This window comes from Pieris napi, chromosome 6 (genome assembly GCF_905475465.1).
Source record: "Pieris napi chromosome 6, ilPieNapi1.2, whole genome shotgun sequence".
Classification (NCBI taxonomy): domain Eukaryota; kingdom Metazoa; phylum Arthropoda; class Insecta; order Lepidoptera; family Pieridae; genus Pieris; species Pieris napi.
The window spans coordinates 4,664,802-4,686,953 of NC_062239.1; the positions used below are offsets into that span (position 1 = coordinate 4,664,802).

The window sequence follows — 22,152 nt, forward strand, 5'->3', positions numbered from 1 at the left end:
TGTAACCGTATACTACGACAATAACTTAAATCCAATATTGATTCTAAAGTGTCGTTATAAGTAACTTGGGATGCGTTTGACGTGGTTTAACTTAAATAATAAGAGCTCGGAATATGATTTAATAATCAAAAAACGCGGCGAAACCCTTTCCCGGAATTCACTCAAAGGTTTGTTGGCCTCTTTATTAATCTCTACGAGTTTTAGTCATTTTAATACGTAGGTATTTCTCAAACTATGTTGAAGGACGTTTAAAAATTGAGATGTAATTTTAATTTTAATCAGTGTTTAGACGACTTTCGAGAGTTGAGTCTATGAATATGATTTTTTTATAGATTTTTCTCTATTTTTTTTCTTTTTTCGGAGTTTAGGCTTAGCGCTAAGTACGACTTGACATTCGTGAGTCGTACCTAACACTAAGTCGCTAAATACTCGTAGAGTATTTGTCAAGCGAGAAAATATTAGATTGAGATTATTTAATTAATTTTTGAGAATATATTTTTAAGAAACTATGATAATTTCTACGTAATATACCAAATAAAGTTTCATTTATATAACACTAGCTGACCCGGCTAACTTCGTTCCGCCTTAATAATAATATCGTTGTTACTTTAGTTAAACTTATTTTAGGATTTCATTGAGGTGATAACTTTTTTTGCAAATAGAGAAATGTTTTATTGCTTGCCATTGCAAAAGAAGAATGGCAGTTTTACACATTAGGCCTCTTCTCTCTATCGCCAATATTGCGATACTGCATGTTAAAGCACTTTCTGCTTTACAACATTTTTTGATGAGGTAACACATGTTTTCGATCAAGATCAAAGCCTGGTTATGCATCTCCTCATTTACCTCAAGTTCGGAATTTCTTGAAGTGACACGAATTCGACGTAAAATGATGCGTAGTTTTGTCAACAAATGTCACCACATGCCGTGTGCATTCGTAAAATTAATTAATTTATTTATTGTTATTCGATAACTTATCCGATATTTTATTACTTATTCTGCTATTCGGAGTGGAGAAAAATCCATCAAAAAAGACATAACTAACATCGGTCCAGCCGATCTCGAGTTATAAGTGTTGTAACAAACACGACTTTCTTTTATATATATAGATATACATATACTTTTTGTTATATGGTACGTATTTCTTTTAACAATGTAAATACGGTCACAGCAATGGCAACTTATACAAACACATGGTTCACGTCTAGAAATCCCTAAGCTTAATCCGACTGTGTCCTATGAAAATCCGTGTAAATTACGTTCTACGATATTGACAAAGTTTCCTACTACGGCGGCGAGTAAAGTTAGTTGGCAGCCTTTATTGCTACGAGTAATTTAGCTGAATAAAATAAAGGTAATTTTTGTATCCTATAAAAACAAACGCTTTATTTAACCACACCTGAACCAGTACGATAAGATAAGAATGATATCATATAAGTTATCTTTATATATATAATTCTTCTGTGAGTGTGTATGTCACTGAACTTCTCTCAAACGACTGGACCGATTTTGATGAAATTTTTTGTGTGTGTTCAAGGGGATCTGGTAATGGTTTAGATTCACAAATCAGCCCGGCAGGTGGCGCTGCAGTCGGTACTTTCATACTTTAATATCCTAATAGCTTGAAATATCATGCAGGACAACGTCTGTGGGGTCCACTAGTATATTATAAAAACAGATATACATATCCAATTTGACACGTGTTATTAAATTAAGCGTATTTAGGGTTCATATAGCCTCCATTACCGTGCAATAATGGTGCTCAAAGAACCACATCTGGAGTCCCACGGAAACACTTCTGTTTTTTGGCAGTTGTTATAACGCTGTTGCGTGTCTAAATTCGTAAACAAAAGTATTCGTATCGAAATAATTATAGGACTCTTTACAGCCCAACTTTGATCGTTAAGGTAGTTAGGGCTAATCGTATCCATATAACACTTCAAACACTCCGCAAAACCGCTCATAAATGATTATCTTTTGTTTATAGACTTGATAAATAAAACTTCCACATAAAATGGGAAGGATAAAGTTTAATGTTTACGCTGTGAAACTTTTGCGATGCAATATAAGTTATTATTTGACGTTGTAGTTTTATCAGTTTGAAGTAATATAGGTTCTTTAACTTTAAATCTACTGGATTGCCAGCCTATTTCATTAACAGTTTTGTTCTAACAATAGCGCCTCGGCTTCGCACAGTACACTTAAACCATTCTATTGGATCACTCGAAAAGTTTTTGAGAATAGATAGACGCGGCGGAGGATTTTTTTTATCTTAATATACATAAATTACGTGTCACGTTGTTTGTCCGCTATGGACTCCTAAACTACTGAACCGATTTCAATCAAATTTGCACACCGTGTGCGGTTTGATCTAACTTAAAAGATAGGATAGCTCTCAATTTATACCCGCAATATTATTTAATTGCAAATTATTTGTTAATTATTTGATAGTCACAATTCTAACAGATGGCGCTGTGTTGAAAGTACCAACGTTTCACATAAGCTACAATTTAATGGCATAACCATCAAAAAAGCATGGTGGTCCCCATGACTGGTGTTCTCCTACCGTTTCCCTTGAATAGCTTTCTACTATGTAATATTAAACCTTAGCCACAGCAACGCTTGGCCGGTCTGCTAGTACTCGTATAATATAAATGCTACTACATACTGCCGCTTTTTGTATACAACTTTTACAAGCTATACAACTTTTCTTTAGAACTAAATCTCTCATCGTTAAAGTACCGTTCGTAACCAATATTTTCGTTCGCCGATAAAGTCTTTTCATTTTTATTATATAGCCTATTAAATTTACAAATAACGTGGCTTTATATTGGTAAAGTTGATCCAGATATAACCCTCTATAACCTCACAAACTTTACCTGTTTATATTCTTATATGTACAATACAAATGAGTTTCACTAAGGATTCAAAACTTTATATGTTGTATAAGATTGTTAGTGAATTAATTTTCAACAAAATCTTCTCAACCGGTCTTATGCTGAAACGGAAAGTATTCTTATCGTGCAACAACATTACAAAACTGTAAGTGTTATCTAGAAACTATTAAGGCCGATTTACATTATCTTAGTGTTTAGGAGAGTGCTTTAGGATAGTAATTTAGTTGAAACATGTAAACGCTACTTGCTTTAGTACGGTTCTACTTGACTTTCAAGTTGAATCAAAATAGAATCGCTTTTTATTTTTGTTTCAAGTGATACCCCTCCCGCGCCCGCGCAACCCCCGAGATCTTCCCTCGTTGTGTGTAAAGTGTAAACACGTAATTTAGTACAATCTTTAGGAGAGTGCACAAGTACCGTGAAACGCGTGCGTGTTTTTTGATTTTTAAAGATGGCTAAATGGTCGGAAGATACAACTATCAAATTTGTGTCTGAATATGTTGTTCACGAATGTTTGTGGAACGTTAAAAACAATTTATACAAAAACAAACAGGCTAGGCATTCGGCATACACTGCCTTAAAAGAAGCTATTTTATTTATTATTCATATTTAGTTTATTTATTTCGAATAAAATCTGGTCTTCTATTTGTTCCATAACTACAGTTAGTATTTTGCGTAGAATAGAGCGTATTTGCCGACGTCGCTGCGCGTTCATTGTGGCGCTGTAGTGATACTCTACTGGAAGATATGTAAACGTTCACTCGCAACGCACTAAAGCACTAAAGAACTGGCCTTTCAACTTGTACTAAAATACTCTCCTAAACACTAAGATAATGTAAATCGGCCTTTATGTCAAGAACCGTTAAAAGGTCAAATGGAAGAGACAACAACACACTTTCCTTTTTAACAAAATTTCTTTTTGTATAATAAAGATTTTTCTTTTCTTTCTTTCTTTATTAGTCTTTAAAGAACTGTCTAATCAAGTGGTCTGTCATGTTAATAAGTGATATAGTTAAATGTCTGAAATATGTATGTTAATGATTTTTCTATCATGTGTTTTGTCGAATGCTAAAAAATATTTTTATCTAAAATAGTTAATATTTATTTATAGATCGTTTGGGTTGTATGTTAATATCAATTTAAATCGTAATTAAAATATGCATGTTGTAAACAAGGATGCACAGTGCACGCATTAACAGCTAAAATAATTTTGATAACAATTAAATAAAGAGAACGAGGCTTACATCTACAAAAAAATGTATTTTCGTGAAACACAATATGTACGTACTACTTTGAATAAGTCAATATTTTTATAGCACGCATTATTGACGAGCATGCATAGTGAATATCATAAAAGTGGATGAAGCGAGAGGTGTGTCAAGATCGTAGCAAGTGGAGATTCGTGGTCTCTCGAAAATGGCGTGCTATTATAAATAAAATAAATAAATATGTTTTTAAGTATTTTGCAAGTAACATGGTTGCAATTTGTAATTTTATAATGTTCTCATTTAAACATACATGTTGTTTTAGGACTTATTATATATCCTAAGATATAAGAAAACAGTCACTTGCTTTTGAGAAATGAAAAGAAAATCAAAATGCGGTTTCACTTTGATCCAAGCATCGGTTGCATTAAAATTTACATACTTTCTGTTTATTTCGTTTCCCACTTTGATGTCCTTTTCAACGTGGCTTCTGACTTTGAGGGAATCGATCGGTCTAACTTGTTTATGCTAAACATAACTGAGTTTGTGGCTTTGAGTTTCTCTTACTTCTTAATGGGATGATATTGTAGAAAGTTTTGAATCGAATTTAGAGCTTCAATGTACTTTACAGTGAAACCAGCTTAGTAAAATATAATGCTTAATACTAACCACTACCACCTTATTTTAGTTTAGATATCATCCCCTTTATAACAAACTTGCGACTCGCCCTTACAAGGACAACCCTGACTCGTAATCCTTCAAAATTTTCGTAAGCCTTCCTTATGAGTTAGTCTAGATATTGGAGAAAACCGCAAACAATTCCATTTTTATTTTATAATATAAAAGTGATTGTGACGCTGATTTTTTTGTAGCCATTATCAATTTCACAAACATCCTCTAGAATTCAATCTGTATATATCATACAAAACCCGGAACATTTTTTAATTGTTTGTCCATATTACTCTCAAATCACTGTACAAATAAATAAACCTAAAGCGGGCCATAGACGGACCTCAGTTTGCTCAGGAGCTGCTCGAGCGGTCCGTGTATTGCGAATATGAATTTAGTATGGAAACTGCAGATCGCCGTGCGGCGACCGCGTGTTGCCGTCGGTCTTGACTGCAACATGCGGTCCGTCTATGGCCCGCTTAAGATGCCAACGAGTCTACACTAAACGTATATTTTTATAACTTCCTTGTCATAACTGTTTTATTCTTTTTTACACCAATGTGGCTGTGACGTAAATTGCGTGAAGAAAAGACTTCCACCTTCATCGATATCGCACTGTTGCTTACCAGTCGACCCTTGAGCTTGCTCCATAGCATCTAATTACCAGAAAGATAGTTACAACCAGGCGGCCGATCGTTGTTTCCAAAATGATTTATTGACAGTTCGAACTTACCCACTCAAGGCAGCCAGTCCAACAAGGTCATTAAGATATTTGAACAAGAAGTATGCAAGCAACCACTTGGATATATTTAATAAAAAATAGTACTTAGACTTTAGCTGAACTAATTTGGTCATCTGCTTCCAGCATGTCATACGGCATACATAAAGCCAATAAGAAAATAATCATTAACATTTTAGTATGCTTTATTACTTTGCAGTAATAAATAAGACCCCTTTATAACAACGGATTTACGCAGTCAAGGGAATTAATGTCTGTTTTTGACTTTGTAGTTTATTGTTCTTTTTAATGACGGATTTATTATAGTGGCTGAAAGAGGCTTTAGTGGAGCCTGCCTGTGACAGGTTAATATTCTATTCGGAATATGATATATGCGGTGATACGCTTTCTAATATTCCGTTTTATTTATATGTTATATTGAGTATTTGTTGTATTGGAGAGATGTCTTTAACTTCTGGTGTATATGTTAAGTTCGATATTTTTAAACTGGGACATCTTAGATATTAACTAAAACTAAATAAAATACAAATATCATTATGACATCAAATCGTTGCTGGTCAATTGTCGAGGCTTCTAAAAAGTAATCAATGCATACTTGTGTAGAGAAAGCTTCTTTCTAAATGAACACAATATTTTCTTGGGGTGTGTGAGTGGGCCATGGGCCACATATAGCTACTAATTTGTTTTGGGTCTGTATGTAGGTACATTCGGCATGTATATTAGCTAAGCTGCACTATAAAAAATATTTTTAAATGTGAAAACATTCCTTCATATTAGAAGGACCGCGTGACTAAAACATTTGCTTTATCTTACAAGGTTAGGGTTTATATTACTTCATTCTAAGGCCATTGATCTCTGGAGATTTTTTACCATAAAGCACTCTTGAAGGTGCATTTAACTCTTATAATTATAAATGTGTACATATGTTTGTTTCGCGGAAAAACGGGTGAACGATTTCGTACGTATAATTTTATAAAAAAAACCCTTATTGGCGAAATGCATTAGCCGAAAGAACTTCTTACTTAAAAATTCATAGACAAAATCCCTAATACTCTGCGGAGATGTTTTAATTAAATATTCCTTCAAACTATTCCAAAACAGATTTTTCAGAAATTAATGAGAGTGCTGGTTAATGATACCTTAAGTAATTGAGTTTTTTCTAGGAATGTTATTAGAATTGGGGTGTGAAATATCCCGAAGCGTTTCTGATTATTCAGGGAAGGGTGAAAGTTAATGTGATAGAAAGAATCGTGATACGAATTGCGAGGCGTCAATTTTTTTTTATGTCAGAAAAAAGTGTAATTAATAACTTCAGACACTTAAATTATATATCTGATAAAATAATAAAAAAAAAAATCAGTGGCGCTACAACATCTTTAGGTCTTGGCCTCAGATTTCTGAATCTGTTTCATGATAATTTTAAAATCTTATAGGCAAGTAGGTGATCAGCCTCCAGTGCCTGACATACGCCGTCGACTTTTTGGTTCTAAGACAGTTTCAATTTTCAGTTCACGATGTTTTCCTTCACGGTTCGTGCAAATGTTAAATGCGCACATAGAAAGAAAGTCCTTTGGTGCACAGCCGGGGATCGAACCTACAACCTCGGGTGAATGAGAGTCGCACGCTGAAGCCACTAGTTCAACCCTGCTCATATATCTGATAAACATAGGTTTAATCGTAGTACTGTTTGCATCATCACGTGACTTAAAGTCTATATAAGTCCATTAAAAAAATAAGAGGGTTGTAAGTGAAAAAGTAGATAAAATTTGTGATGTAAAATATTTAAGCTAATCAAACTATGGTCCCATTCAGTTCTATATAAGTAAATTTGAAGACTCTAACTTAAAAATTAGACATATTTTGCTCGACATAGTACATTTTTATTTATTGTTTTGTCTTTAAAGAAAACTTCTAGAGACAGTCAAATGCAATTCACGTCATAATAAAAATATTAAAGAATATTTGAGACAAACCGAATATAGAAAGTAACTGTATCTATTCGATAGAGTGCAAATTGTCTACGTAAACAATACCGTTGTTTAGGAATTCGTGAATGCTTAATGAGGAGGTAGATTTCGGCTTAATTAAGCATCAAATAAAAAACATGCAATTTGAATAACAAGGTTCACTGTCTGTGGACGAGTTTGAGTTAAGTTTTTGATTAGGCACAATTTTTGTTTCTAACTCTTTGTTTGATTCAGACGCTGCGAATTGGATTTTTGTAATTAATTTTCTGAATACAATAAACAATATTTTAAACGTATTAAAGTGCTTTGATGTCATTAGTGTTTTATTGGCTTTTGTCTTATATAAGTAAAAGTATATGTAAACGAGCAGGCACTGTGGCACCTGCAACTCCGGTGGGGTTACCTACAGCTGTTTTGCCGGCTTTTTATGCAGTGGTTCGAATGAATGTTTGTATCGTTTGTAAGGTTGTATCGTAGTCTCGATTTAAAATAGAATATACCTATTTTCCCCTTGAATGGAATCTACGAAAATACAAAAATTGTTCTATTATGTACTGTCGATTGCCTCAGCAACACATGGGTGGTTAGATAAAATTTAAAATTACTTATTATCTCATCTACGATGTTTTATATTTACGTTGATTCGCTTACACATCTATCATCAAGAAACACCTAATAGATGTTGGTAGTATTAGGGATTTATATTGGATGATAGTAGTAATACTGGTAGTATTACAAATTTTGATAAAATTATTGTTATTTTTCTACACGTACAATATGACTCGTGATAAAATACGAAAATAATAAAATTCATATAGGAATTAAAAATGTGTATAAAAACTCAAATATTTCAAAAGAATGTATTTAATATGAATTGGTAAACAAATTCAAGGATTCAGAGTTACTGTATATGGTTTTATCAGTAGAATGTATCACAATTATATTTAATAGGGCAACTGTGGCTGAGTCCGAGGAATGCAACTGCTACACGCTTTCGACTTTGATAGTGAAATTACTGCGTGCTGTACGTATCTGTATCTTATAGTTTTCTTCTTGAAAATATAGTAAAAGTTGAAATCGAAATAATATGATTTCTGTAGAAATTTCAATATAAACTTAATTATCTTTCAACTGTTCATTCAAAATGACTGTTGTTGACACGGTTCATTCTTGATACTCAACAATTAGGCGAGTAAATATGATTGAATTATTTTTAAAATGATATTTAGGTCAGTCAATTTTCACATCAAAATATTAAACTAAACAACCGTTTAATTTATCATAAGTTAAACGTTATAATTCCATGAACATTTATACACTAATTAATACTTACATTAGTAAATGCATTTTGGAAAACTATTTACAAAACTAATCACATTCCATCTAATTTATAAATATGCTGGAGGCAAATAGCTTTTCATCGAAGGGCCTGCCCGTCCCAAGGGGGGTAAACTGTCAGACTGAAAAGTCTTTACGTGTCTTTGCTGGGTTTCCGTGTAATGATTCAGATTTTGACCGGCATTCCTTTGTCGTTGAAGAACTTTGTAATTCTTTATCATACCTTGTAGTTCTTCTTGTTGTTGATTCACTGCTCTATGAGTATTACTTTCTTGTTCAATCCTTTCACCGCTTTCCCGTTTATCTTCCCGTAATGGAATGAAGTTGGGTGAGGGTTTGTTCTGATAATTATTGCTATTTAGAGATTTGGGCTTCGTCTTTGCAAGTTCGAAATGATTTTTCATCGCGATGTAATTGAGTACATCGTTCATGTCTAGTTTTTTCTGTAAAGTTTTTAACTCTTTTTGCGGCTTGATAAGAGATTGAATGTGTTTAGGTTTTTCAATCTTAACTTCATTTTTAAAACTATTTTTCTCTTCCTTAGGTTCAGCCTCAAATTTTTCGACGTTTTCTTCTTTTTTACTACGAATAATATTCTTTAAAAATATGTTCCCTTGAAGTAATTCTTCCATGCTCTTTTCTGTTGTTGTGGTTGATTGATCTTTTGTGAAAGTTATTGGTCTGAAGCTACTCTTTTCTTCAGTTTTTGTTATGTCGGTGGATTGTTGTATGTTATTGAAAGTGCTATATTGAAAAGGAGTTGCCGTTGTGGTTCTGCTGATATCATTAAATGTCTGCCAATAATTACTCGGTGGTATGCTTAAATTTTGCTGATTTGTGTTGTGTCTTTCATTATTATTGAAATGTAAGTCAATCGATTTCGTAACCTTTTCGGGTTCATATGCCAGTTCTTCATAATCGTAGGACCGTGTTACAATTTGATTTGGTGGTAAAAAATGTTGCTGTCGAATTAAGCCTGGATATGAATTTGGCGTTGGATTTTTTGGCTGAATTTTTATTTCTTCATTATATTTGTTATTATTGTTAATGCTCTCGGTTGATGTAGAGTAAACATGTTCAGTTCTCAAGGTAGAATAGCCATTGCTGATGTCCGGTGGAGTTTGTATATTATTCATGTTTTTAAAATCCTGGTTATTATTTGTATATGAATACATATTGCTCTTTGGAGTCGAATATTTGATTTGCTGGTGTTCGTTTTCATTATAATTTTTCATTGTACTTGTAACAAAATTAGGAACTTGAGTCACTATTGAACTTGGAGTAGATGATGGAAAGGTTTTTAAACTATTATCATATACTGGACCTTCATTTTGACCTAAAAATTGTCTTTGAATCATATCTGTATATTGTTGCGGAGTCATGTCATTAAAGTTTATAATAACGTCATCTCCCTCAGCAAATGATCGTGATATTGTATTTTTGTTTGGATTTTGCTCAGCGTTATTAACATTCATACCGTATTGCCACCTCCAAAACGGTTTGTTTTCTTGATCCATATCTCTTGAGTTAGCCTCATAGTTCATTATTTGTGGCAATGTTTGTTTTTCTACTGATATTGTCCTTGATGGTGATTGTTGCGATAGTGACGATGAAGAGGGATTCCGAGTACCCTGTGAAGCTGAAAATGTTATTTGTGGCGATATTGGGTTTGATTTGGCTTTACTTAATTCCACAGCAATATCAAAGTTTGTTTTTGGTATGTGAGAAGTTGCTGCAGTTACAATTTGATTATTTTGTAAGTTAGAATTTTGTGCAAATCCAAATGAAAACGCTTCTGGAGTTTTTCCCGTAAATAATCCCCGAGTAGGTGCATAACGTGAATCCTTATCTGCTACGTTATTTTCGTTGTCTGAATCATTGTCCTCCCAAGAAGATCTCATGTTCGGAGGTCTTCTTGCCTCTTCAGCTAAGTTATACTGAACAGCTCTGTAAAAGAAATAGGTTTTGGTCGTCTTCAGTTGGAAACAAAACTATATATATATAAATTTTGTATATATTAATATTTATTACCTCTGTATGATCTCCGGTATTGGTGGTGGTGATGGTAGATGATCTCCACTGGCTCGATATCCGTTAGAATCTGCTATGTAATGGACTGTATAAGTTTGTCCATTATCGCCGACATAAGAGTATGAGCCTTCTACTACTTGTTCTTCCTTGCCAGAGCCCATATTTTCCATGCGACTATGTTGCACGTAATGGGTCTGATCTGCACCTAACGCTCTGTAGTAAAATAATTTTGATTTATATTTAAAATATATTGAAACTTCGAGTTATGAATTAAGCTGTATTGAAAATAAAAACTATTTATAAACAATGTCTCAATGTACTTACTCGTAACTGAAGCTACCATCTAAGTCCATTTCGTTGGAGAGACGTAGTATAGGAATAGATGGCTCTATTGTCGATGAAAAGAATATATTGGGGAGTTGAGAAAATTGTGAGTTATATGATTTTGAATGGTCATTAACATCGTTTCTCTGCAGTTCACTTGTTAGTATCATGCGTCTAGAAGCTGTGTTTTGATTGAGTGATTGTTGCGTTGTAACGTGTTGAAATAATGCTGGCTGATTTCCGTTAATTTTATTTTGAGGATGTTGTTCAAAACTGAACATTTTAGGAAGAGTTCTTATGTCTCTCCTTTCATGCATCTGTTCAGTTACATTTTTTGGTGATGATCCTTGATTTTGTCTTAATACAGGTTTTGGTGACGAAATTAGTATTTGGTGTTCATCGTCATCATCATCGTCCTCATCATCAAAGTTTGGTCTCATTGTAGAAGAAAATACAACTTGGTGTGACGACGGGTAAACCGATGGTGCTTTTGTGGCACTGGGTGGCAAAAATTGGTATGGTAGTTTGTTCATGTCATTGACAGCAAAATACGGCATTGGCGTATGGGGCTCAGGTGGCAAATAAATTGAACTGTCTGAAACCATTATGCCTGAACTAGGTGTTTGAAATTGCGGTGGAAATGGAAATTGATCCTGTGTTCGTTGACATTTTGTTAGCACTGCCAGACTTGTTATTATAAAAAAATGTGTTACCTGAAATGATATAATAAATTCAGTATCCACTTGATTTGCATATTTATTCAAACACAAACACTTCCACTTACCAGCTTCATTTTAATTGAAGCTGTTATTATTTTACAATAAAGCATACGTCACACTGAAACCCTAGTAGAAAATAGACTGATAATGAAAATGAATTCCTAATATATTTATATGCACGCGATGTCCAGGCATTCGTGAAAATCTCGTGCGGATTGTTTTCTCCATAGAGCGTTAGATGTATCAGCGGAACTGAGATAATAAATACTTATCCTACTATTCTCTAATTTTGTGAAGGTAATATAATTTTTACTTGTAAGCATGATGCTGCTCAAATAATATATGGTAATTGGTAACGTACAATACTTTCCAAGTGGCCACTACCGGTTTAAAAAACTCGAATATAGTTTATAACCGAGTGCAAAAATCCTGAAGGAGGAGGTTTAGAATTCAGTCAATCATCAGTCTCATAGCATTGTCATTCCCGTGTAATATAAATAAACAATCCACACTATAGTGCATATTTTATTTATATAAAAGCGCATAATTATTTTAAAGAAATGCAGAATTAGCTTTGATAAATATTTAGATATTGCAAAAACAAAACACTGCAAACAAAATGACATACGATCGTCTTTTTGTGGCCCTTGCTGTTTTATTAATTAAAAAAGGGTACAACCGCAGCAAAGTTTATTTGAAAGGGACATCCCGATAAATGTTTCGATAAATTGGACATTCTAAACAGAATCCGATTTATTTCAAAGCGTGATTCTGAAAGTGTAAATGATGCAGTTCTTATAACGACCAATGTCAATGACCCGCAAGACTGGTTTTTTAAAATATTTATATTCAAAGGGCGGCCTCGATTTTGATAAATTAGTAATCTGTTCTTTTATTTTTACAAAATTAGTTTCGAACTGTTTTCGCAACTTATTTATTAACCCTTTAATAATGTTTGTTATGGACATTAAATACTATTTAGTATTAAAGGTACTAAGAATAAGAATATTTATTGAATTCATTTAAACTTTTTGATGAATAGGTAGCTCGGTCGGTTGTACTTGGAGACTGAATGTTTTATTAAGAAAGTTTTCCTTTTTCTCAGGTGTGAAAAGAATCAGAGCTTAAACCAAAGGCAATTGACAAGTTACTGACCTTTCAAGCTAGATAAATAAAAGGAGTATGTTATATGAATCATTTATTAAAAGTAAATTAAATCTAGAACTGGCATCGAAAATCAATATCACAAATGGTTTCGTCGCATGCAGACATCGAGTTCACAATTCATATCGTGATCAAGATATCTGCTATTCCTTAATTATAGATTATCTCATAAAAAGGCCTAATTTAGACCAAGATAACTAACTGAGGTAACATTTAATTTGCGACTCGTAACCTACTTAACATCTGGTAACTACTTTCCGTATGATTGAGGAGGGTAGAAGTTTGGTTGTTCTTGAGGGTAGGTCTGTTGTTGGCTAGGATAGCCTTGGTTTTGCTGTTGGCTAGGATAACCTTGGTTTTGTTGTTGGCTAGGATAGCCTTGGTTTTGTTGTTGGCTAGGATAGCCTTGGTTTTGTTGTTGGCTAGGATATCCTTGGTTTTGCTGTTGGCTAGGATAACCTTGGTTTTGTTGTTGGTTAGGATAGCCTTGTTGCCAGTTTTGCTGTTGTCCGGGGTAGGTAGATTCTTGATTGGGGTATTTCTGTGGGGGTTGTGGCTTTGGCTGAGGTTGGGGCTGGGGTTTCATTTGGGTTGGTGGTTTGATTGGCTTAGGTGGGTTAAGCGCTTGCTCTTTGTTTTTCTCAGCTTCAGCTTGGGCGTCAAGGGATCTGTGAAAACAATAAAAAAATAAGTAATCAATAAAACACAAGACTTAGATATATATCTATAAGTACCACAAATCATAACATTGATTTTGGTTTATAGTTCTTATATTGTTTATGGTATGACTTTAACTTTAACTTTCGTGTTCCTAATTATAATTATATTATACATGATAGTTGTAATGTCTTAATGTCTCTGACCTTTCTAAATAATAATAATTCTTAAGTACTTACTCCTGAATCGCTGCTGGAATAGGATGGGGTGTTGGTAAGTGGGCACCAGTTGCGTGGTAACCAGTATCGTCAGCCCAGTAGGTAACTGTGTATATTTTGCCATCAGCAGCTTTGAATGAGTACATGCCCTTTTTCACTACAATTTCATTCTCAGTGTTGGGGTTTAACACATAACCTTCCTCCATAACGTGAGTGCCGTCAGCGATTTCATATCTGAATAAAAATAATAATATAAGTACTGTTTCGCTATATAATAAAATAATAATTATAGTGCATGCAAATGCACGATCCAAAAAAATACACCCGGCATTTTCAACTTTCGCAAAGATGATCACAAAGTTTATTATTTGATATTTTTTTAGATAAATAGCTGTTTACATATACAAGCTACAATAATTTAATTAAAGCTACATGATATATGAGAGGGAAAAGCAATTATTAAATTGGCTCAGTACAATTTCACGTACACTTAAAGATTGATAATACATGCGAAAGATATTAAGAATGCGGGCATTTTTATTATAATTACACCTTAAGTGGTATGTAAATATTTTGACGTCGAACTTTGCATAAAGAAAAAGGTATTAGATTATACAGTTATAGTTTTTAAAAGGATTTGGCTACATTTATTTACGTTTTATGCTAATTAAGCTTGCGAATACAGTTAAATTAGTTATAAAAAAACCGGCTGTCTGCGGATATTTATGGCAAATGTATACAATAGCGAAAACCGTTACTAGTATTGCTTTTTATAGATTTTTGTAATTTACAAGTGTGAAATTTCTTTTAAATTATTTACTAACGGTATGTAATAAAATGTTTTAAAAATCCGCAAAGGAGTCAAATAACGTGACGGTATAACCTGATTAAATATAAGAAAAACAATGTTATCTTCGTGTACACCTTGTGTTTAAGTTATCTTCTATGTTATTAACATAATATATTTACATTGCCCAAAAAAATCTTAAAAAATATTCGTGTTTTTGAACCCCTGTTTAAAAATAAATAAATTTTATTTGGTTATACTTTAAAATCAATTTCACACTCATATTCTTTAAACCCCTTAATTTATGGCGCGGTCGGCATAAATAAACCCGAGAAAGGCTTTGGTCGTTACGACCACGCGTTTATTTCCTTTGCCAAAATAAAGCTACCACGAATAACCTTGAACAGGAAAGTTCAGGTAAAAAGCTCAGTCTGGATTTATTCAAGTCGGTCCGAATTTTACGACACAATTACGAAAATAACTACTAATTCTATAATTGACTGTAACAAAAAGTTTAAATTGAAATATTTCTCTCTTTTCATTTTAGTATAAACAAATAACATGATTTAACGCAACTTTATTAAAACAAAACCTCTCATATAATTTATGCTTGATAAACGTTTTTTATTGATTTTTCATAAAACAATCGTGAGTTTTTAACTCAAACACCTGAATCAAATTAAAATATATCTATAACATGAAATCTAATTTGGTTCTCACGGTAAGTATAATTAGCTTTTTGGGTAAGCGTTTAAAAAATAAACATGCGTTTACTTACTCGTATTTGTAGCTGCCATTATCACCAATCGTGTGTTCGTTCTTTATAACTGGGATAGGCGTAGTGGTTGAAGAAGTGGATGCTGGAGCCTGAGGCCATGTGGACTGTACCGGAGCACTTGTGGTCCAAGCAGGTTGGACTGGCGCACTGGTGGGCTTTTCCCAGTTGTTTGAAGGATAACCGTTGTTCATTGAATCCTGGTTGTTTGACCAGTTGTTCTGAGGGTCTGGTTTGTTCCAGGTATCCTGATTGTTTGACCAATTGTTCTGGGGGTTGTTGTAATTGTTCTGTGGTTGGTTGTAGTTGTTCTGATGAGTGTTTGAACCGTAGAACCTTGGTCGCACAACGCGGCGTTTTATTTTTCTTCTTGGCGTCTCGCTTATGACGATTGGTTTAGGGTCGACTTCCGTTGATGGCAATCCAAGCAGGCTCTCTATATTTTCTTCAGGCTTTATTTCGTCCGCTAACGAAATAGCAAGAAGTACGGCGAATATGCAAAGCTGTAACAATAGAAATAAAAAATAGTAAGGATAGGCAAAATAAAAGATTTCTAATTAATTGCTAACAAGGTAACAGTCGTTGTAAAACAGCATCTCATTAAAGTCTGTGTTATAAATTATTTTATGTTAATTTAAGAATTAGTTTGTTCACTCGCACTTTTAACTAAATATTTAAATTTTAAGACACGAATAAATTCACTAAGCACTGTTCACTGAACGCCAAGGACTCACCAGTTTCATCTTGATGTCCTTCCGAGTCCGCGTCGTGTTCGAAACTGTGTCTGTTTGGGGTCCTCCGAGATTTTTATAGGAAAATCATCCTTCGTCCTCGCTGCTCATCTCATGGGCCTCACGACACATTGACCTCACTGATACCTAAATTTTGGAGTTAGGGAAACGCATTTAGTTCTAAAGATATGACATCATGATTTATTTTAGCGAATTAAATTTACACAGCAGTTTTTATATTATGAGCTTATTGTTGGAATTGTGAACATTTCCAATAAAATTTTAAATAATTTCGCTAGTATCAATGAGTTGCAAGGTTAGTACAGTCATTCATAAAATATCGTAGGAGTAAGTAAGTGGGTTAGGTAATGTGATAATATATGTGAATCAAACTAATTGCTATAAAGGACATATGCTAGGTTTAACTAAAAAATATGATCTGTTGTCTCAGAGTTAGTTGTACTTTTAACCAAGAGAAACACGCGGTGAGAAAATATTACACTAGACATAATTAATGTTGAACGTTTTAGTAATTGAGAAGCTATTAAAGATAGAGGATAATCGATCACTTTTAGGTGAACATTGTGACCATCTTATTTAGATTGACAATAAACTCCATAAGAAATGTAGTAATGTAAAAATTGGAAAAAACAAAACAAAGTAGTAATCTAATTTACCAGCTACAAACGAGCTTTTTGGTTTGACAGCACTTTGACAGCTTATAATTACTTCCACAGTAGATATCGCCGCAAAAAAGCTTTTTAAACTGCTTAAAGCATCGTCAGTCTTGACATAAAGTAGTATTGTAGAACAAATTAAGTTATCGGTTAATCAGGCTTCGTCGTCGGTACTTCAAGCCCTCAAAATACGTGAACAGACTTCTCATCTTGTTATTTACAGCAATGTGGGTTGATAAGCTTAACCGGGTCTTGAAATGAAGATTTATTATAATAAAAAAACGCTAAACTTGCTGCGTATAAATAACTTGTCTGATAGACGATCTTTTTCATAAACAACATGGGAATGTTTGGTCCTTTAATTTGCAAATTGACACGAATGGTGCGTTTTTAACTAGTCTCATTATAAACGCTTTTGCTTCTTCAGGCTTTAATCTATGTGTGATATTTAAACCGAAGTTTACCTTTTATTATTTCAGGCGTGATAACGTTCTAGATACATCTTTTTATATGTTTATTTATTTAGTACCTACTTTAATTTCTTGTTCCAATGTATCAGTGTGCGATGCGTTAGCAAGCTTTAGCAATAAATAAAATAAAATAAAAATCTACGTTGTGTGGAGGAGTGTTTTAGCCAAACTAAATATTCCTACTAATATAAATTCTACCTAAGTTTCGTGATAAGTGAGTACTTCTATACCCGGATCCATAGACTATCCATAGATACTTCATCAACTTCAAATCAACTGATTATTTAACAAATTATTTTTTCTGTAATATTTAATGCCTTAATCTAGTTTAAAAGTCTAGACTAATCTAGACTTGCTTAAACTTAGTTATCACATTAACAAACAGAACACTAAATGGATTTCTTGAAGTGTTTTCCTAAACATATGTAAGCGATCCAAGTTATACCTGAGATCAAAGATTATTTCAAACCGTCATTTAATTTTGATTATGTGATTGTGTTTACACACAGAACACCTTGTTATTGGTTTATGAAAATCAATAACTTGATATCGTTAGAACATATTTGTTCGTTTTTCCGCATCGAAAATGAAAAACACAAAGTGAAATCAACGATGTGTAAGCTTTCATAACATAATACCTTATTGGAATCTCAATAACATGAAAAAAAATTTAAAAGCCTCTTATACTATTCGGCTTATTTTACGCGTTTAGCAAGTTTTAAGTTCCGTTAAAAGAAAAATTGTAGATACAAATGTATGTTGAGAACTTGGAGTAATTTAACAGTCTAATAAATATATAAATTCCTAACCATGCCATCGAATCTGCAAGTTTCCACCTCAAAGGGAGCTTTGTGCCTTTTTAATTAAAAAAAAGGTTTTCTGATTAAAATAAATTCAGCAATTTACATTGAAAAAAATTAAATTCATGCCATCCATAGGGTAATTTATGGTTTATCATTTTCAAATTTAAGCTAAGCTTACCCAAAAATACAGGAAAAATTGGAATTAGAAATGAGTCAGATTCGAAGACAAAATTGTGGTAAATTTTGTTATTTTTCAATGGATTAGTAACAAAGTTTTCGGTATGAATCATAATTCATTTTATTGTGCGTTTAATTTTAAGATTCAACATTGTTAGTAATTTATAAAGAATCTTCGACTAATGTTGTAATGAAGCACATAATTTGATTTTAGGCTTATCGTCCTGTCCTAAGTGGATTTATATCTTGACAATAAAATAAAAGTCATATCAAGGATGGAATGCATTAATATATGCTGAGATGTCCCCTAATTCGTCGGCCCGTCAGTATAAATGGAACCAGGGACTGCGTTAAATGCATCGCTAAATAAACACTTTGCAATCCAAGATTTAAACTTCTTATATTTTGTTTTCGGTGTTCTAATTATGAATTAAGTGATTAAAAAACTAGAGTTCTCACGTTAATCTTATCGCAATATTCTAAATTCAAATTTTAAATTATTAATATTTATTGAAGTATGTATTACTATTAATTAATTACTTTTAAATAAAGAAAACAATACAATTATAAAGATACGCACAGAGCCTAAATCAGAAGATGTACTCATTCGATGCTTTATTCCTGGAAACTAATAAACCTTAGAAATATCTTCAAGTTCATTACCTAAAATTTAAGGCTTCGAAAACATGAGTATTTTGCCCCTCGATAAGGGCCAATCCCCAAGTTTATTGCTCAGCCTTTGTCCCATAATGTATTGGGCGGAATCTTCATGAAACATTATTGAGTTACTGGGATATCTTGGAATGTATTTGCGGCTGAATTCGCTTTATATATAAAAAATATAAGAGCTCTTAAAATTATTGAATTATATAAATCCTTGTATGGGGTTATTTATTGCACTTATTTCAACCTCCTATCGCTGTTTTAATGGCAGGGTATGCTAATACTATCATCATTCAAATGTTTGTGGTAAAATTAATGAATCGGTAATAAATTATCGGGTATCTTTTTGGTACCGTGATTTGCATAGTACTTAGTAGACGCCTTAGTTTATAAAAAAAACATTCCCACGACCTTCTCGTTCTAAAATTTTTGCCTAATCCATAATAAAATATATCTAAATGTTCAGTAACATGCTCCGCCGAGCATTTGTTTAAGGATGCTAATTATCGAACAACTTCCTTTAATTGTCAGTCTCATCTTTAAGCTTGTCTTATATAATATTAGGTCAGCGACAACTAAGCATTAGGTTTAAAGACATTTATTCTCATAACAGACAATAGTCACTTACATGAGAAGTATTAAACTTAACCTAACACCTGTTGCTGCAAAAAGACACTAGTTACCAAATGCGATAGAACTCTTTCTTTGCTCAGATATACTTATTATAGATTCAGAGACAAATAAAAATATTTCCAGCTGTTAAATGCTAATTGAATTTTGACTATGTAGGTACTTGTTTGAATCCTAAGACTAAGTTGTACTCCTCTTTTCGAGATTTTTTTTATTAGAAAAAGAATGCATTTCGTGTTCATGGACGTGGTCTTCATATTTTTATAGCTTATAAATTAATCATATTTTAATTATATGTCACATTGAACTAACGGTAGATGACTGCCTAAACTTTTTCTTAATATGGTATGTATACTAGCTGACCCGGCAAACGTTGTTTTGCCATTTATAATATTTCTAGGAAACATTTTTTTAGTTCAATAAAAATAACTATCTACTACAATAAAAAATGGGGGTGAAAATTAGGGGTTGTATGCATTTTTGTAAGCTGTATCATAAAAAAATAAAAACAAAAAAAAATTGTCTAAAAAATAAAATTTTGGGGTGGACATCCCTTATCACTTAGGGGTTTGAAATGTAGATAGTAGCCGATTCTCAGACTTACTGAACATGCATAAAAAAATTCATTAGAATGGTTCGAGCCGTTTCGGAGGAGTATGGGAACTAACATTGTGACACGAAAATTTTATATATTAGATTGATGAGATCAACAATGATGAGGATAATGAACATGAAACTTGTAATGAATGTATTTGGCAACAGGTGGTTTTTATCCTTTAAGTCTTAGGTTCACTCTTGCGTGACAATACATACTGGGCATATATATAACTGTGATCTATAAACGTACTGAGCAATGTCCCATGGTCGCATAAAATAAAAAAAAATACCATCCTTCAAGAAAATACCGTACCAATTCATAAAAGACCGGCAACGCACTCGCGAGCCCTCTGGCAATGAGAGTGTCCATGGGCGGCGGTATCACTTAACATTAGGCGAGCCTCATGCCCATTAGCCCCCTGTTCTGTAAAAAAAACATCTCTTATTATTTTCTTAATTCTCATACCTATATAATCTTATATAATCTTAATTTAAAAAAAATGTGTTTCTTAAGACTTCTGTACTTTGTCCACTAGTTTACTAGTAGATTTTCTCTTGTAAGTGAATGTTGTTGTATTATTAATGAGAAATAAATATCTTAAACCCTACATATAGTCCATTTTGATATTGGCAAACATGCAAATACACGATCTAGTACTATAAAGAACTGAAAGTTAATAATCATATAAAGGAATTTTTATCACTTACAGTCTAATAAACTTATAAGTAGACGATGATGATATCATTGTGATCATTTAATTGGCAAATAAAATTATACGGTATCGAATATAAGAACCCGAGTTTATTAATCTGTAACGTATAGGATTTTTATTTAATGATACTTTGGAATTCAATTGATAAATTATATATAAGTATTCACATCAAACAACATAGAAATTTTAACTACATCTATTACATAGTACAGTATTTAACTCCTGCTGCTTTGTATAATGTAAATAAATTAAACTAAACTCCTGAATGTTTCAATGAATATATTTTATTCTAAGAAACCTATTAATAACCTATTGTAATTTAGAGCAAATACTACTTTGGGAGCTGAGTCTGAGCATAACCAATACGATGTTGACATTCAGGAGTCACACTTACGCTAAGTCTCACTCCCAAACGTCAAAAAGTATTGGATACGTATGTAAGTGATAGTTTGCGCTAAGTTTCCTTTCTGAATCTTAACTATTAAAGAAGTTGTTTAAGTATTGATTGTAAAGTAATTGAACGAATGCTTATTATGAACGACGTAAATTGTTATTTTAAACCTATTTATACATTAATTAATCACTTAAGAGAGATTAAAGATCTTGATATCTCACTTAATTGATTAAGATACAGCAGAAAGTTGATATTTATAATTTTGTGGGTTTTTAAAGCAAGTTCTCATTCTGTCTTTCATTATAACGGTCGTTTTGACACATTTAAGAAACGAGGTGTTTGCTTGGGCTCGATTATTCTTTATTTATTCAACGGTAAGGGCTACTGTACTGAGTAAATACGTGCAAGTAACGAGGTATTTTTAAACTGTCAATAAAAATTAGTCCTGTACAAACAAATCATTTATTAAAAAAATATGGAATATTAATATATTTTATTTAACGTATCTCGTTTTGAGAAGTGTCAAAACGTCTTTATATAGAAAGGCTTTAAATAAAATTTATTATAATAAAGATGTTCTCAATTTCCCTATACATTACAAGTCAAACTGTAGAGATAATGACCTCCTTTTTACAACAATAGATTTTCTATCCGAGTAAATAATACTACCTTATAGGATTAAGGAAACCAGTACGACAATTGATAATGATCAAATTATATACAAAATCTGAGGCGAAGACCAAGGGTAGCAGTGCTGGTTATTTTTTGCCCATAGTCATGTCTCGCATCCCATATAAACTCTCCAGA

The 22,152-nt window shown here is 32.8% G+C and overlaps 2 protein-coding genes across 3 annotated transcripts; both read right to left on the bottom strand.

Annotated features, from left to right (window-relative positions):
* Positions 1 to 8,325: 8,325 nt before the first annotated feature.
* On the bottom strand, positions 8,326 to 12,033 carry LOC125050574 (putative uncharacterized protein DDB_G0282499). Its single transcript, XM_047650501.1, has 4 exons — positions 11,955 to 12,033; positions 11,171 to 11,883; positions 10,847 to 11,059; positions 8,326 to 10,762 (listed from the first exon to the last, which is right to left on the bottom strand). The coding sequence occupies exons 1-4, from the start codon at positions 11,997 to 11,999 to the stop codon at positions 8,866 to 8,868; spliced, it is 2,868 nt and encodes a 955-aa protein (XP_047506457.1). The 5' UTR covers positions 12,000 to 12,033; the 3' UTR covers positions 8,326 to 8,865.
* Positions 12,034 to 13,074: 1,041 nt separating this feature from the next.
* Positions 13,075 to 16,357, bottom strand: LOC125050575 (uncharacterized protein DDB_G0283357-like). 2 transcript variants are annotated; one of them, XM_047650504.1, is made up of 5 exons: positions 16,225 to 16,357; positions 15,494 to 15,993; positions 13,950 to 14,162; positions 13,459 to 13,721; positions 13,075 to 13,377 (listed from the first exon to the last, which is right to left on the bottom strand). In XM_047650504.1, exons 1-5 carry the CDS (start codon positions 16,231 to 16,233, stop codon positions 13,304 to 13,306), a joined length of 1,059 nt encoding a protein of 352 aa, XP_047506460.1. In that variant the 5' UTR covers positions 16,234 to 16,357; the 3' UTR covers positions 13,075 to 13,303. The 2 variants fall into 2 exon arrangements, with proteins under 2 accessions (XP_047506460.1, XP_047506458.1); XM_047650502.1 differs by having other exon boundaries at positions 13,075 to 13,721.
* Positions 16,358 to 22,152: the final 5,795 nt, after the last annotated feature.